The sequence below is a fragment of the Prenolepis imparis genome, unplaced genomic scaffold (genome assembly GCF_030444845.1).
Source record: "Prenolepis imparis isolate NDT839.2.m4 unplaced genomic scaffold, iyPreImpa1.0 SCAF_4, whole genome shotgun sequence".
In the NCBI taxonomy this organism is placed as follows: Eukaryota; Metazoa; Arthropoda; class Insecta; order Hymenoptera; family Formicidae; genus Prenolepis; species Prenolepis imparis.
The window spans coordinates 3,703,411-3,720,212 of record NW_028141162.1 but is presented as its reverse complement, the minus strand read 5'-3'; the positions used below and the strand labels follow the sequence as shown (position 1 = coordinate 3,720,212).

The window sequence follows — 16,802 nt, the reverse complement described above, 5'->3', positions numbered from 1 at the left end:
CTATTAGTATCTGTGAACCGGATTCCCATTGTTACTGTATAAGGCTCTTTACGAGCAATTATGAACACGGCAATTACAACCGGTCGACGATTAGTGGACAATGAGAGTACAAATGTCGAAAAAGAGATATATTTGGGCAACAATTATGTGTACAGATACACGCAGTGTGCTTAAGGCTCCTGCATACTCACTGCAGCCATCTTGAATTGATGACGTCAGAAGCGAGAAAATATACCATAAAAATTCTTGCGACTTACGCTAAAATAAAAATGTTTTTCAATAAAATAGGGTTTGTAACCGACAGAACCGACTTGTAAAATATACCGAAAACTCTCCTTTTGTTTGGGTAAGCAATAAATAACATTGTATATGTCGAATTGAATTGAGCCTAATCAAGGACGAAAACCAGCTGTTTGACAGGTATCAAAATGAAATAAATATTTGCTTTCACATATTAAATTATAACAAAATGAGAGTCTTCGGTATATTTTAACACTATAACAATTACTTTAAAAATAGAAACACTGCACTAAAATGATAAATGACGCTGTAAGTCGCAAGAATAATTTATGTCATTTTCACGCTTAATAGTTTATAGTTTTGCCAAATGTGGCACTGTCGTACAAATTTTACGGACTTGGCAATCGAGTATGCAGGAGGCTTAATTTCTGATATTAAAGAATTTTGCAACGGGCATTTCATTAATGATGAAATTTTGCATTGATCCAAAGAGAAAGAGAGAGAAAGAGAAATCTTATTCAGGTCACAGTTTGACAGATTGAGATGTTTATGTAAAGGAATCTTTAAATTAAAGCCAAACAAGTAAATCAATTCAGAGATAAATGAAACTTCGTAAACCTTTTATTTCAAGATAGCGCGTAAAATTCAATTATCACAAATTTTCAATGTCGTAAATATACGAATAAGCTTATTGTTAGTTTCTTTTATTACATTTTTCAATAGTATTAAAATAAAAAATAGAAACGTCAAATTTATTTCGCGTGTTTAACGTAGACAATCTTTGTCTAACTCTGATTCTAATGATATAAAAATGATTTCTAAATCACTTCTGATTTTTCGGGCCAAATTTTGCAATATATCACTCACTGATACAAGACTAAATTATGGCTAACAAACTATATAATAAGATATTATTCTGTTTCAGTCAATGCGTAATAAAAAGTATGAACATTGTCGTATGAAAAAAGCGAAAAAGCGAGAGCACGTGATATCGTAACAAATAGATCACGACGTCTCAAAGAGAGTGTACAGTTATAAGTTATAATGAAATGAAGAACGTTATTCGATAAACAAACGACACGATATACATTATACATATGATATGATACATGCATATACGTGCACGTGGATGCAAGCTTTTTTTTCGCTCGCTACGTCTGCGCCAGAATAATCGGCGGTTCTCTTTTCAAAGAGATCATCCTCGAGTCTTCTCTTCCATAGGAGTCTCCTCCAGTCAGAAGCAAAAAGAGGAGCTGAGGGGAGAGGCGAAGGAATGGAGGAGAGGCGGTTTTTCTTTATGAACGAATCTCTATGGTAATTCAAACGGGGTAAGGAAAGGGGAATGAGACACGTACAGTCAACCCAGAAAGCATTTCTATTTGTTAAACCGTGTTGAAAAGATACTACGCTACACAGGAATCTTCAACATTATCATGGAGTAGCACTCGTGCGATTTATGCGACATTATAACGAATTTATCCCAATAATAATTTATCGGAGAAAGAGTCTCGCCGCGAGAGGAGAATGAGTTGAAATTTGATTTATTTATTGTAGCTTAAAAAAAAAAAAATACAATTGCCGCGTAAGAGGAAAAGAATTTTTAATCCAGGCGCGAATGCCTCACAGCACGAATATTCGCGAATTAATGATTTTATTGACGCATTGCGAGAACGACGTGATCGCTGACGCGAGAGAGGCTATTGTGACGAAAGAATATTATTGTCTTTATTACGTGAGTTAGCCTAACTGTTCTCTCCGTGGAGTGCTGAGCAGCTGTCGAGAGCAAGAGAGAAAGAGAAGTGAGACGCGTATTATACGTACTGCGAATTTAATGAATGCGAGAACGCGTGAGCTACACAATAGACACAGGAACGTGTCTGTATGTGCGTAACATAGCATCCGATAAACAGAGAAAGAGAAAAGATAGGAGAATCTATAACGAGATTAGACCAACAATGAAAACGTTAAATTAATTCAGAAATAAATAGGATTAAGAATATGCGCGATGATGTAATAGAAAATGATTTATAATATTGAAAAACTAATATTTAATGTATATCGATAATATGTTTGAGAAACGCTAATGTTTATTACAAACAAATTTGCAAATTTCGGAGAGAGAATATCAGAAATCAGCGCATACGCCATTGGTGCTACTGCCCTCGCGTGAGTCACGCACCAGCATGCGTGAGCGTGATCTAAGCGGAAAATATGTATGTGCATGAGAATACGGGGAATAGACCAGTCTGCGCGGCGCAATGGTATATCGAAACCGCAGCAAGATGCCGGCGAAACAAAAATTATTCCTTTTCGAGTTTTGTACAGAAGATTACAAATCATAAGCTAGACTGAAAACAAAATTTGTTAACTTGACTAAACCTTTCAACTAAATTCCTATTCTGTTAATTTAACATATATTAGTATTTAAGTTAAATATACGTTTTGTGTGTTAGATTTAATATGTTATATTTAATTTAAATATTTCTATATGTTCAATTAACAAAATAATATTTAATTGAAAGGTTTAGTCAAGTTAACAAATTTTTTTTCAGTGTATATATCGTATTGTAAGATACAAGAACACGCAAATTACATTTACAAGTATTTCAAATGCAACAGCAGTTAAAGAAGATGATTGATACAAATCAAAATATATATATAAATATATTAGGAGTTTGCAAAAGTTCGTAAGGTTACAAATAAATGGCGCGTTAGATTAGATTATGCAGTCGCTTAATAATTATTTTCTTTTAAGTTGCTTTCTTGTTTTTAAATGTTAATATTTAATCTAAAATAGTTTTATATTTAATCAGAATTGATGGCTGATAAATCATAATTCCGAATATAAAAAAACCGAACTTCATATATTTAACGCGATTGAAAATGAAATCATCCTACTTCATGATAAAACCAGACCGCATGTTGCTGTTGCAACTAAAGAGACGTTGTTCGAATTGGATTGGGAAGTTCTACCAGCGTACTCTCCAGACATCGCCCCAACTAATTTTTATCTATTTAAATCGATGCAACACGGTCTACTATCCAACACACGATTTCAAAATGCTAAAAAAGTGCAAAAATGGATCGAGCAATGGATTGCTTCAAAAAATGAGTCATTTTATCGACGTGGAATTAAATTATTGCCCGAAAAGTGACAAAAAGTTGTCAATAGAAACGGCCAATGTTTTGATTAAAATATTAGATGTTATTTTATTTGTTATTAATAAATAAAAATTGTCAAATCATACGAACTTTTGCAAACACCTAATATATTTAGGAGAGAAGGGAACGCATCTTCGTGTCTTTTATATTTAACCGGTTTTATATTTAACTTAAAAACTGGCACGTTGAACTCGAGCTTTCTAACCGAGGTTCTACATATATGTGCGTCAGTGCAATGTCATCAGAAGATAAGGATAGCGAACACATGTCGCGTTTCCGGTACACGCGGAGATGACAATAAGGAAAACAAGTTTTCAGTATGCAAATCGACACGCGATGTCGAATGATTATTGTCACGTGTTTTCATTCATTAAGCAGAGGCTTGCGTGGCTCAACTTTCTATCTCAATTTTCTAAACATCGCACTGTTGCGTTTGTCATTTCCCTCGAATTTTCAACAATTCTAAATTGTTGTACTTCTTTCGAGATATACAGGGTGTCCCACCAAAAGTGGCCACCCCCTTTTATCTTTTAAACTAAAAGAGTTAGACCATAATAAATATACGAGGGGTAAACCGCTGAGGGCATTGCGGTGTACAGATTTGGGGAATTAGTGGGGATTAGTGGGGATTAGTGGGCATTGGTGGGCATTGGTGTACATTAATGGGCATTACTATAGCCGAATTTTATTAGCTATTAATTAACGTCATTATTATTTTTTTAGAACAGAAATTGTTTTGTTCGAGCTTTTCGTCCAATGCGCCTCATAAATAATATATTTTTTATACTTGAAATTTAGAGAAATTTTCATGTTTATTATAAGCGGTTAGGGTTAGGGGTTAGGCATTATTACGCATTACTAGGGTACAGTAATGCCCAATAATTGGGCATTAGTAGGCATTGGTGTACACAATTTTGGTCAGCGGTTTACCCCTCGCAAATATATATCAAATTAAATGGTTCAAAAAGTGAACTCTATTGTGAGCATAGTGGTTGCTTACAATAGAGTTCACTTTGAACCATTTAATTTGACATATATTTGTTATGGTCTAACTCTTTTAGTTTAAAAGATAAAAGGGGGTGGCCACTTTTGGTGGGACACCCTGTATATGTATAATCTTTATATACCTAAATATATATGTATATATAAAGATTTAGAAGAGAAACTCTCAAATATATACATATGTACTAGATTTAACTCGTTGCGTTTCAATCGAGTCTCTTCAACTGATGTATATATCCCATGCAAATATAATCTGTGTGTTCTTCTTGAATCTGTATTTTATAACGTGTCAGATATAGATAATCAGATAGATGACGATAATGCGCGTTTCTGTAAATTCTGGTTTAACGCGCGTCTTCTCGACACGTTGATACATCGCTCTCATTGTATTATGTACGCGAGTGCATTTGTGGCGTGTGTGTTTACGTTACGTTGGATGTGAGTGTTATGGCTTTTACGAAAATAGAACAGATCGATGGTGTTTTCAGTAAAGCAAGAATAATGTCGCTCTTATACTTCGACCGACTTTCACCCATTTATACTTCTTCACATTTTCACTTTTTTCTTCTTACTTCTCCCTTTAATCTAATCCCTCACCGACACGTGCGCGCATAATTTTTCCTTTTCTTAGCTTCCCGATACTCGATTGTAACGCGATAAATATTTACAATTATGTTTCGATTTGATGGCGCAAGCTTTTCAAAAGAATTTAATTATCATGATATAAAAATATTTTCTTTCGACATTAATACATAAATTTAAAACAAGAGAAAATGTTAATAATATTTCTCTATTCATATACTATATATAAAGTAATATATAATTACAAAATAAACTTGGATAATAAACGCTCCTTCTATTTCTGACTGCAAGATTTTAAAATAGTTTTATTCATTGATAGAAGCACACTGGAATGTGTATAAAATGATGAGACATAACATCGATTCGTCAGCCCGTAAATGAAATTCAGATAATCGTTCAGATAATCGACGTGTAAAGGTGAAAAGGACAACTAAGCGAAGAACAATGTTCTTTCGAGTCATTAACCGTGAACAAAAGTTTGAGGGCCGCGATGACGTGATAACGAATTAACATTCCGATTGTTTTTCAAGATTCACAGAAAAACTGAGCAATTGACGGATATAAACTCAAAATAATGACTTTTGATAGATATTCTTCGTAATACCGTTCATTATTATTTATTTAATCAATTATTATTTAATGAAATAACGACACTGCGCGATACAATTGATATTCAGACGGAAAGTTACAGATTTTATGAGACTTGCTTGTACTTGACCAAGAAATCAAATCTGTACATCGAATCTGTATATCGAGAATGTTGGATAAGATTTTTATCTTATTAGTGATTATTTGCAAGATTAGCTGTGTAACATATGCGTTGAAGAGGGCCGCGGTCGAATCCTTATAGACGCAACGCTTACGTTTTGTAGAAAGCGTTTATCAAGTGTGCTCAGTGTGGTGTAAGGTCATGCTTAACGACCGTTTATAAATTATAGCCCCTCATATATTAATGCCTTCTCTGCCCAAGGGAGATACACACGTGAAAGCCTTCCAAACGATAACGATAAAATAAATTATCCCACAAGCCGAAAAACATTGCGAACATTGATGATGCTAGGGATCATTTTCGTCTTATAGTTTCGCCAGAGAAAGAGAGAGGAAGAAATGCAATTTTTCTTCTCTCATTTTTTTACGTCTCAAAAGAATATAAAAAAAAAAAATCCTTTCCTCTCTCTTCTTATGGGTCTTGCGTCAATATAAATATTTATATATGATATAGCATGTAAAAATAATAAATTAAATTAAATTTATATAGCTTTTTTGAATATCCATCGACTTGATTAATTAAATTATCCGAGATCGAGACAAGTGTCCGCGTAAAAAAAAAAAATCTGATGAATATTTGTTAGTTAGATATGATATTACAAAATTAATTAGTCTCTCGTTTAATTTAATTTAATTATTACATCTAATAATAAGTTAGTATAGTCTGATAATAAAGTCTGTGTTTTCAGCTTTCAACTGCTCGTACATATATTACTCGGCAGCGTGAGATTGCTTGTCGATCGTCAACGCAGTTTCCGTTCGTTTTCGCCGTTGTTACAAATCGCAATTTCGTTGGAATATCGAACGCACGTAAATTACGCGAGCTTGGAAACGCAAGCTTCAACCTTGTCAAACGAAAAGCCTATGCACCGGCACGATAGACCACCTCGCGGAAATTAAATTCCCGATTTTTGCGCAGCTCTCGCTGAGTCCGATTTCTACGATCACGCCAACAATTGCCTCGATCTCGTAATTGAATTAATTTTAACCAGTCAGTTTCAATCAGGGTTTGAAGAAACCCGGGTTTTTTTTAAAAAGCCCAGCCCAGTGGGTTTTTTCTTAAAAACCGGGTTTTTTGGGGTTTATTGGGTTTTTTGGGTTTTATTGAGTTTTTTGGGATTTTGTTGGGTTTCTTAATTTTTTAAATTTTATTTTTTATAATTCGCTAATGATTAAGAAAATTGGCTATTTAATTGGCACAATTCCTTATTATGAATTAATTTTTATTTAATTTTTTTTATTTATTAATGTAATAGACCTTCTATTACATTAATAAATAAGAAAAATTAAATAAAAATTAATTAATATTAAATACTTCATTTATAATATTATTAAATTTTTAGCATTTTTGAATGGGTTTTATAAATGGGTTTTTAAGTAAGTTTTTTAAAGTGGGTTTAACCCAATAAAACCCACCGGGTTTTATTGGATTGGGCCCACTTAATCAAACCCTGGTTTCAATGATCATTTTATAGTTACGTAAGTTTCATTCATATCTAATATAATTAATCGTAAATCTACAATATAAATCGATATAAAATTCTTTCTCGCAGAACTTGAAGAGATTGCCCCTCTTTCGACGCGACACAACGAGAAGAAAATTATCTCTGGCAGCATCTGACGGCATTCAAAGAGGATTAACACGCTGCAAACGCGTCATATGTTGCATTTCATCAAGCTGACGCAGCGAGCACGTCCGATTTTTTTATCTTATCTTTTATTATCAAATGGTTTATTATTATCATGATTGTCATTCGTCGCACGATTCTATTTTGATTGCACTTTAATGCGAGATATGGTTTTCTCTACGCGTGCAATCGATATAGAAAATTGCGCCATAAATTAACGGCTGTACGTGAACATATACATATTAAGTTAATTGCATCTTATTAGGAGAGATATTAATAGCTTCTCTCTATATAAAAAATATATATATATATAGTTATATATATTATATATTTTAACAATATATAATTATATATATAATTATATATATATTCCTATATATATTTTGAGAGAAGCTATTGATATCTCTCGTAGTAAAATGCAATTAACTTAACACAAATAGTATTTAATGCAAATAACATCATTAATTATCAATTAATGTGGTGCATGTATAAGACGATATCGCTTTTCATTATACTCTCGCGGTAACGTAAATCGATACGAGCGGAATAGTATCTATGCGTATCTATTCTCGAGATTTATGAGGCTTTTGTACTTTTTCTATCGTTTAAATACTTTTCTATCTCGACGGATGCGTCCAACCATGCGTGCTACTCATTGTATTCGAATTTAGATACGTGATACCGCGACTTCTGCAATCAGCGAGGTAACAAAGAAGAAAAGAAAAAAGATACATAGGTTGTAAACAATGCGATATAAATTTGCGCAATAAATTTTATGAAATATACCAAAATCAATGCACACATATACATATATTCCTTATTGTTTTAAATTTTTATTCCATGAGTTATTTTTTATTCATCTGCCTCTTTCCTAGTTTTTCCACGGTGAGAATTTAATTTTAAATAAATTTACCGCGTAAAAAAAATAAAAAGTACTCTCACTCGCTTTCGTAAAATCCTTATGGTATTGTTTGTCAAACTGTGCTTTGTCCACTTTGACCATTTGTTGAAGCAACTCGCAGTCACGTTTTTATGCGATAAACTTATTTAGAAACTGCGCGAACACATGTTTACGGTACAAACAATGAAACGAACGATGCATTTTAGAACAGATTCACTGTAAAAATGGAGCGATTATTATTAATCGTCCGTGAGAAAAAAAGGATAGTAAATTATACATATGTATATGTAAAGGATCTTATAATTGATTATATATTATATACATTAATATGCGCGATATTTATTTATGGTAATTTAAAGCCCGTTTCTTTATTTTGAACTCTGAAGCATAAAATACGGCATGTCCTAAAGATAAAATGTGAATTTGCACTTTGCAATTGTGCGTTCTTCTCGTACATTCGCGCAGCATTCCTTTGGGAATTCTCTCAACGTCGGAAATTCTTTCAGAGTATAAATTTCACTTCTACCACAGTTAATTTCGAATAATGTCATTATCCAAGCATGACTCATGTGATAATGTGATCGACGAGGTGAAAGCAGATAAGTTTTAGCGACTGAATGATTTCGAAATTTTGCGCTTTTATCTCGCTGCTCGTGCTAATACGAGGGTAAGTCAAAAAGTAAAGGGACAAATAAAGAAAAAACACATTTATTTTAACCTATGTGCAAAATTTACATATCATTTTTCGAAATAATCCCCACCAACATCGATACATTTGATCCACTACTTAATAAGCTTCTGTATTTCATCCTGGAAGAAAGATTTAGGTTGGATGCGTAGCCAGTTATGCACCACTGCAATGACCTTCTCATCCGAAGAAAAATTTTTTCCTCGTAGTGCTTCTTTTAATAAACCGAAAAGATGAAAAGAAAAAAGAAAAGAAATACTACGAGAAAAAAAATTTTCTTTGGATGAAAAGGTCATTGCAATGGTGCATAACTGGCTACGCATCTCTCTTCCAGGATGAAGTACAGAAGCTTATTAAGTAGTGGATCAAATGTATCGATGTTGGTGGGGATTATGTCGAAAAATGATATGTAAATTTTTCACATAGGTTAAAATAAATGTGTTTTTCTTTATTTGTCCCTTTACTTTTTGATTTACCCTCGTATATGTATATCTACACGCAGAGAATTTTCTCTTAGAATTTACCCTGAAAATCGTGGTAATCGTGGGACAATATAGTATGGAAAGAATTTTATGAGAATTTCTCTGATTAATATTTATCACAATAAACATAGTAATATCAACACGTTAAAATATAAAACATGTTTGAGTAATTTTACCATGCAGTTTAGTAAAATTAATCAAACATGTTTTATATTTTATTGTGATAGATATTATTTTTATTGTGATAAATATTAATCAGAAAAATTCTCTCTCGTTCTTTCCATACCATATTGTCCCATGGTTACCATGATTTTCAGGGTAAATTTTAAGAGAAAATTCTCTCTGTGTATATATAAACACATACATTTACGAGGCATTTTTAGGTAAAGACGATTCTCAGCGTAAAGATTTACGAAAATTGCTGTAAAATGTGATGTGCAGACAGAATTCTAAAACATGCCGATATAGCAAAAAGCAATATCATACACAATGTATTATCATCATTATATGATATTTTATAGAATTATATCTTGACAAAAGATTGGATATCAAGCTTTATGCTAGGTACTCGCTTCCTGCGTATTGTGACTTGTCGCAAAAAGATCGATTGCAAGAAAGCTGAAAAATGCTCTTCTTATCGTATTGTGTATATAGTGTGACACTATAAATAATAATTACTCCACTATAATAAACTAATAATAATCTAACAATACTCCGATATAATAACACCGACACAAATACTGATATTTAATCACGATAACGCAATCTTACACCTGAGATCGCCGTTTATTACTTGTAAGTTGTTGACGAACGAGATAATAGCGCAACTTGGCGGAAGAATCGATGAAAAATTCATAATTCAATCCGAAATGTATTAAGATACGGCGCGTTTCACTGTTCGGAAAAAAAAATGCAAAGAAGCCAGGTAATTTTGAATGAAAGATTAATGCTCAAGGATACTTTAGTCACGAAAATGCTTCCGTTTTGCGCTCACTTTTCTTTCGAATCCGCTCTCGATCCGGAAGAGGAAACGTCGAATGGATGGCGGCTTTTGTGCGATGACAATCAGACGATGAGATCGATATATACATCAGACATGGAGGGTGCTGTCGACGATTGATGAGGCTCTAATGTAATGCATATATATATATGTACGTACACATATACAACTCTCTCTTTTTACGGAAAACGTAAATAAAATAATATCGACCGCCAATTGTATCGGAATGCGATTCCGTAAATCATCTGTCAGTCTGAACGGGAAATTAATGTGCACGTTATATAGTGAACGCGTTGACGTGTGTCGCACATTAATAAGCTTTTGATCGATTTGCGAATCAATTGCTTCATACTATTTAATTTATTTTTCCCCAATTGAATCCGAATCAATTATCTTTGCTGATGATAATAAAGTTGTAATGCGTTTAAAGTAATATGTAACGCGAAAACTAATTACTCATCGTAGTGATTAATTAATCTTTATCTTATCGCTATATCTTTAAGCGATAAATCACGTTCAAAATATTGACTCGTAAATTTAACAACGAGATCAAATTGTTGCTAATGCAATGCTGTGTGTGTGTTTCGAGATTGTAAATACGATTCAATTAATATATCATATAACGTAGAAAAAAAATAAATATCATGATGATCGTGCTATTTTAAGATGATAAATACATTGGAAGGGTGTTTTGAACCTGCGCTTTAATTACTTCGTAACACCATCTTCGTAAATAAACTCTGCACAAAAATATAAGGCGTATAACTACCTGATATTTCTAATTGTAATTTTATTCAATAGTGATAATGAGATTACGACATGACTGTCAAATTGCAATTTTATCATTTCGACTGGTAAATCGAAGAAGCGTAAAAAACGTACACAAAGAGAATTTTCTCTTAAAATTTACCCTGAAAATCATGGTAATCGTGGAACAATATGGTATGGAAAGAATTTTATGAGAATTTCTCTGATTAATATTTATCACAATAAAAATAATATTTATCACAATAAAAATAATAATATCTATCACAATAAAATATAAAACATGTTTGATTAAATTTACTAAACTGCATAGTAAAATTCACTATCTATATAGTAAAATTAATCAAACATATTTTATACTTTATTGTAATAGATATTATTATTTTTATTATGATAAATATTAATCAAAGAAATTCTCATAAAATTCTTTCCTTACCGTATTGTCCCACGATTACCATGGTTTTCAGGGTAAATTCTAAGAGAAAATTCTCTCTGCGTATAATTAAAAATTAAAAAATATACAATTTTTTTTCTTTCTCAAGATGTTGAGACATTAATATATATGATACACACATTGCAATAACATACAAAGAAAATGATATTTAATAAATCTAATAACGAAAATAAAATGTTCCCTTCTCTTTTTTTTTTTTTCGTTGAAGTAATATAATTTTCGATTCAATAATTAGTTCCATTTCTTGTCGATCATCGAGCAAATAATAAAGCGATAAAAGGAGGGTCACGGAGAATTGAGGGTTCGGAATAATCTGTATATACTGTTGAAGGTGCCGTTATATTCGACTGGCGTGCGATCGAGAAATAAAGTTGAAAAAGAAGCAACGTCATTCTGAAGAAACAGCTGTCACGGGCCACTAAACACCGCGGATAGAAGTGTTAGCTTGACTATTGAAATCCAATTCTATCATCCCGCAATTTCCGCGAGTGTGAAAAGCAACTGTGCGCGCACACACATACGCGCACGATGCGGTGTCGAGTTTCAGTTTATAATTTCGAATCACCTGAGTCTCTCGCGCTGTCGATGCATAATAACCGGACCGAGCTAGTTACAACGTCGTGCGTCTCCAGTTTCGACCGCATCCGGTACCGTTAAATCCGCCGCGTGAATTTCCGACGAAATTAGATTGTTGCGGAGCGATCGTATTGTATATAGTGTATAGCGAATTCAAACTTTGTTCCGTTGTAAACTGACTCATAGTCTCATCAGTGGTTGCGTAAAATTGAAATGTGACACAAACTTGAGAAAGACGACGATCTGCCTGCGAAATTTTGTAATCGATACAGCTAATACTTAGTAAAATTTCGAATGTATTTTGAAACATTTTTATTTTCTCGTACACTGACAAAAATGTGTTAACTTGACTAAATCGTTCTACTAAATATTATTTTGTTAATTGAACATTTAAAAATATTTAAATTAAATATAACATTAAATCTAACAAAATGTATATTTGACTTAAATACTAATAAATGTTCAATTAACAAAATAGTAATTTAGTTGAACGGTTTAGTCAAGTTAACAAATTTTTTTTCAGTGTATCTATATGTATATACCACAATGTTTTGGGTGCGAAATGATAAAGAACTCTGAATTTTAAGTATCGAAATGTTCACGATCTTATCTAAAGCACTAGGAAGAAGAAATGTAAACGTAAATACTATTTCGTTGCAGAGAGGTCCGAGTGGTTCGCGATTTTTTAAAAGTAAATTAACGTGCAACAAGAAACTGATTTAAAAAGTTCCAATTCTCGCGAATAAATTTGATATAAAGTAATTAAATTGATGAAGAAGAGGGAGAGGGGAGAAAATCTCTTATTATCATAAAAATTTTATCCTCTAATATCATATGTATCAAAATATTTTTTTAGTCACATAAATATATGTTCGCTTTATTAATAATTATATAATTTATTTTTTTAAGCAGTCAAATCCTTTCCCTATGAGACTAGCTCACAACATTCAAGTATCTGGTCCTAGTGTCAAATCCTGTCTGACATGAACGAATAATGACGAGAAAATTCACACACAAAAAAAAAAAAAAAAAAAAAACATTTGACAAGTGATCACCGGAGCTCTCTTTCTCGCTTCTGGACGGACGTGTGATGACGTGCTCTCTCGCTATCAACTTCCTGCTAGACGCGATACACACGCTCCTACGTTATTGCGCCTGGGAGGTCAACGATCTGCATAGTTGACAGAGTTATCGGAGTTTTTAACGAGTTACCCTGCATTGCGGGGAAAGCATTTGTGTATATATATCGCTAATGTGCTACGAGAATTCAGTATTCTTTCTACGATGCCAATGAGCTGCAAAAGCGAATCGCTAATTTCACTGTCAAACAAGATCATTCATGAATTACGAGCAAAAGTATTCCTGTATATTTTCCGCGTAATAATTATCACATAATTAGAGACCACAAATAGAAGATTTTGATAACAAGTTCAAGTTGATATTATGCATGTGTAACGTAGAAACTGTTTTATTTATTACTTGTGATGTAACGTGAAATCCAGCAGAGTTAAGTAAGTCTTCCCAGTGGAAGACTTTATTAAAATCAATAAAAAAGCAAAATGAATTTCGACAATCGCAAAAATATCAATCTGCATGTTAAAATAATAGACAACAAATTTTAATCATCCAAATAAGATAAAGAAGGATCTATGTTAATATGAAAAATCGCGATTAATTTCATTTATTGTGAATTGCATTTGAAGGCAACAAAGGACAGACAATCGCATAAATTTAATCGGAATGGAATAAAAAAAAAAGATTCTTTAGATAATCTCACTGGACGCAAATTCAATTTATAAGGAATATTTCATAGGGACGTCGCGTGAATTTGCACGATTCGGAAAAATCAGATTTACGGATAAAAGCATTTGTTCAAAATAAATTCGGAAAATTTGTATACGTATAAATGAATGAGCATGAATTTTTCTAGCCAAATGTAACACGATTTTTCTAACGTGTAATGTCTTTTATGTATCAGGATTATAATTGCGATTGCAAATTAAATATATATAAAATGACATTTCCTTGTTTAACAATTTAATTTAAATTTAATAAGTTAATTTTTAATTTATTTTAATTTATTTTAATTTAATTTAATAATAATGAACGTTAAACGTTAATTAAAGTTTTATAAAACTTTTGTAAATGCTCCAACACGAATTCTGCTATAATTCTGGATGTAATTTTTTTTCTTGTGTTTTGCATTCGTAACAAGATTATAAATCGCGCACTATTCTTCTGCTCGTTAATTAAATTGCAGCTACATCATTAGCAGCGCTAATTATGATTAAAATTGAACTTTCTTTTACCTTATGTCATAAATAATACTAAAAGCTATATAAAAAAATGTGCACACAGTTAAAGTAGCATCATTGTATATCAATTTCAAGAATGCTTATATCAATATTCTAATTTCGCGATTAATTATAATCTTTTTCAATGGATTTATCATTCGATTTCACGACCTTCACGCGTCATCCTCGCGTCGACCTCGCGCGCGCGATGAACGCATCCGCTTGAAGTTGGTTAACCAAGTGTGGCTTCTTGTAATTCGTTGATAATATTCAAGGTTCATATCGCATAAAGGGCTAGATATGTTGCCTCTTTCATTATTTCCCTAATCTTTCTTTTTATAATATTTTGTTTACAAGACAAGCATATTAAATTCAGAGCATCTCCGTCACTCTCAATACGACATATATTTCTCTTGAAATAAATTCTTATTGAAATAAACGCTTTATTCCATCTGTTAGCGAGAGCATTAATTTCGCGATAGATAATTTCTCACGTTTTCGCTCTACAATTATTCTCCGGCAAGGAGATAAGATCTTTATACTCGTAGCTATAATTCTGAGAAGGAGCGAATCACCTGTCAACATGTTGACAACCGGCGCTTTTCTTTGACAAGCTCGTCTGTTTACCAACAAGCGGCCGGCCATTTTTTTCGGGCGCGTATCGGCGTATCGTTACAGGGCGTAACCATCGCGATACGAAAATCCGCTTTCCGTGCCCTAACCCTAACAGTACTGTATCGCGACGCGTTCGCGCTTTCATTCTCGACACTTTTTGAAAAAAAGCACTGACCTTCCGGATACGCCTGCTTGCTCTGCACCAAGTCGATGAACATATTCGTTACGTTGTACAGCTGGCCCATGCCCTTCGGATTGAACTTGGTGGTGGCGTTGTAGGGCAATCCGGCGATCTTGATCGTCGAATAGGTGAGCGCCTGCGAAGCCATTATCTCGTTGAGCTGTCGGTCCAGATCCTCGCTGATCGCCCGCATGCGGTTCGTCAGACTGTTTTCCTGGCACGACACCGGTCGCCACACGAGCACAAGGGACACAAGACATACGCGGAGAAGAAGCACCGAGACCGTCTGCGACGGTCTACGAAAACGCGCGTATCGATACATCGTTGCTCCGTCACCCGTCCGGGACGACGCGCCGCTACCGACTAACCCCCTCTGACCTCCCTCTGTCCCCGCCGCCGAAATGGCGTATTTCTCCCCCCACTCCGTCTACCCCCCCCCCCACTCACTCTCTCTTTCGCGGCTCGCGGCGGCGCGCATATTGCACACATACGCATTCTGTCGTGCTCGGAACCAACTACTCAAATACAAATGCGCAGTCTTCGATTACGAATCTCAGAATTATTTTGCACGGAAATCTATAAATCTGAAAGTTATTCAAGACGAATTTTTTACACCGCAGCTTAGATTGTAATTATAACTTCTCGTAATGTAAGTAAAACGTTTAGAGAAACATTTATTTATTTATATACAAATATTAAATATGTAGAAAATTGATACAAAAAGCATTAGAAACCTAGTAACGAAGATTTGATTATTTTAATTGAATTAAACGACACACGATATCCGGTCAATATTTAGGCGTGTATTTTTCTATCGCTTTATTAATGAATAATGAAACAATTCGACTCACATTTCAACTTTTGCGGACCGTTGCTTGCGATGCATGCGACCGTTGATCACGAACAAATAATTGCATCAGAGGGCAGCACTAGAGTGTGTTCGGAAATACGTTCACCTAGGGTGAAGCGCTCGATTGACCAATCAGGAGAAAGAGATCCTCGGTCTCCGATTGGTCGGTCAAATTCTGCACTTTGGTGAGTATATTTACGAATACACTCGAGCTCGGGATCATGCGTAATCGTGCGGGGTGCGGGAAAGTGAGGAGAAGATGGCGGGAGAAGGAAGAGTTCGAGAAGTTACTTCCGCGTACGAGAAGGTTTATTATATCTTTATCATGTTTTATACCACAATTCAACAACCTAGACTTGAAGATATATGAGTAATTAATCTTGGAGAAAAGAATATAAGCGCGCGAAGGAAAGAATTGTTGGTAGATTTTGTCGATATTGTATGTCTCGCGCTTATATTATTTTTTGTTATACTCCAAGGCAGAACGGCATTTTTAAACAAATATTTTCGTTTCTCTTTTATAGGAAATCTATATATTGGTATTCTTGTCGCGGCATTCTTATCGCTGAGGAAGAGCGACGGAGTGGTTTTGAGAGGTTATAGCTAGTTAATCG

The 16,802-nt window shown here is 33.8% G+C and overlaps 1 protein-coding gene across 5 annotated transcripts in view; it reads right to left on the bottom strand.

Moving 5' to 3' along the window:
• Positions 1–15,696, bottom strand: part of LOC145934711 (prominin-like protein) — a 39,004-nt gene extending 23,308 nt beyond the window's left edge. For all 5 annotated transcript variants that reach the window (XR_014425094.1, XM_083035390.1, XM_083035392.1 and 2 more), the window contains exon 1: positions 15,333–15,696. Coding sequence is in view for 4 of the 5 variants with exons in the window: in XM_083035390.1 (XP_082891516.1) it covers positions 15,333–15,660 (328 nt within the window). In the remaining variant the exon portion in view is untranslated. The remainder of the gene's footprint in view (positions 1–15,332) is intronic.
• Between the last annotated feature and the right edge of the window lie 1,106 nt (positions 15,697–16,802).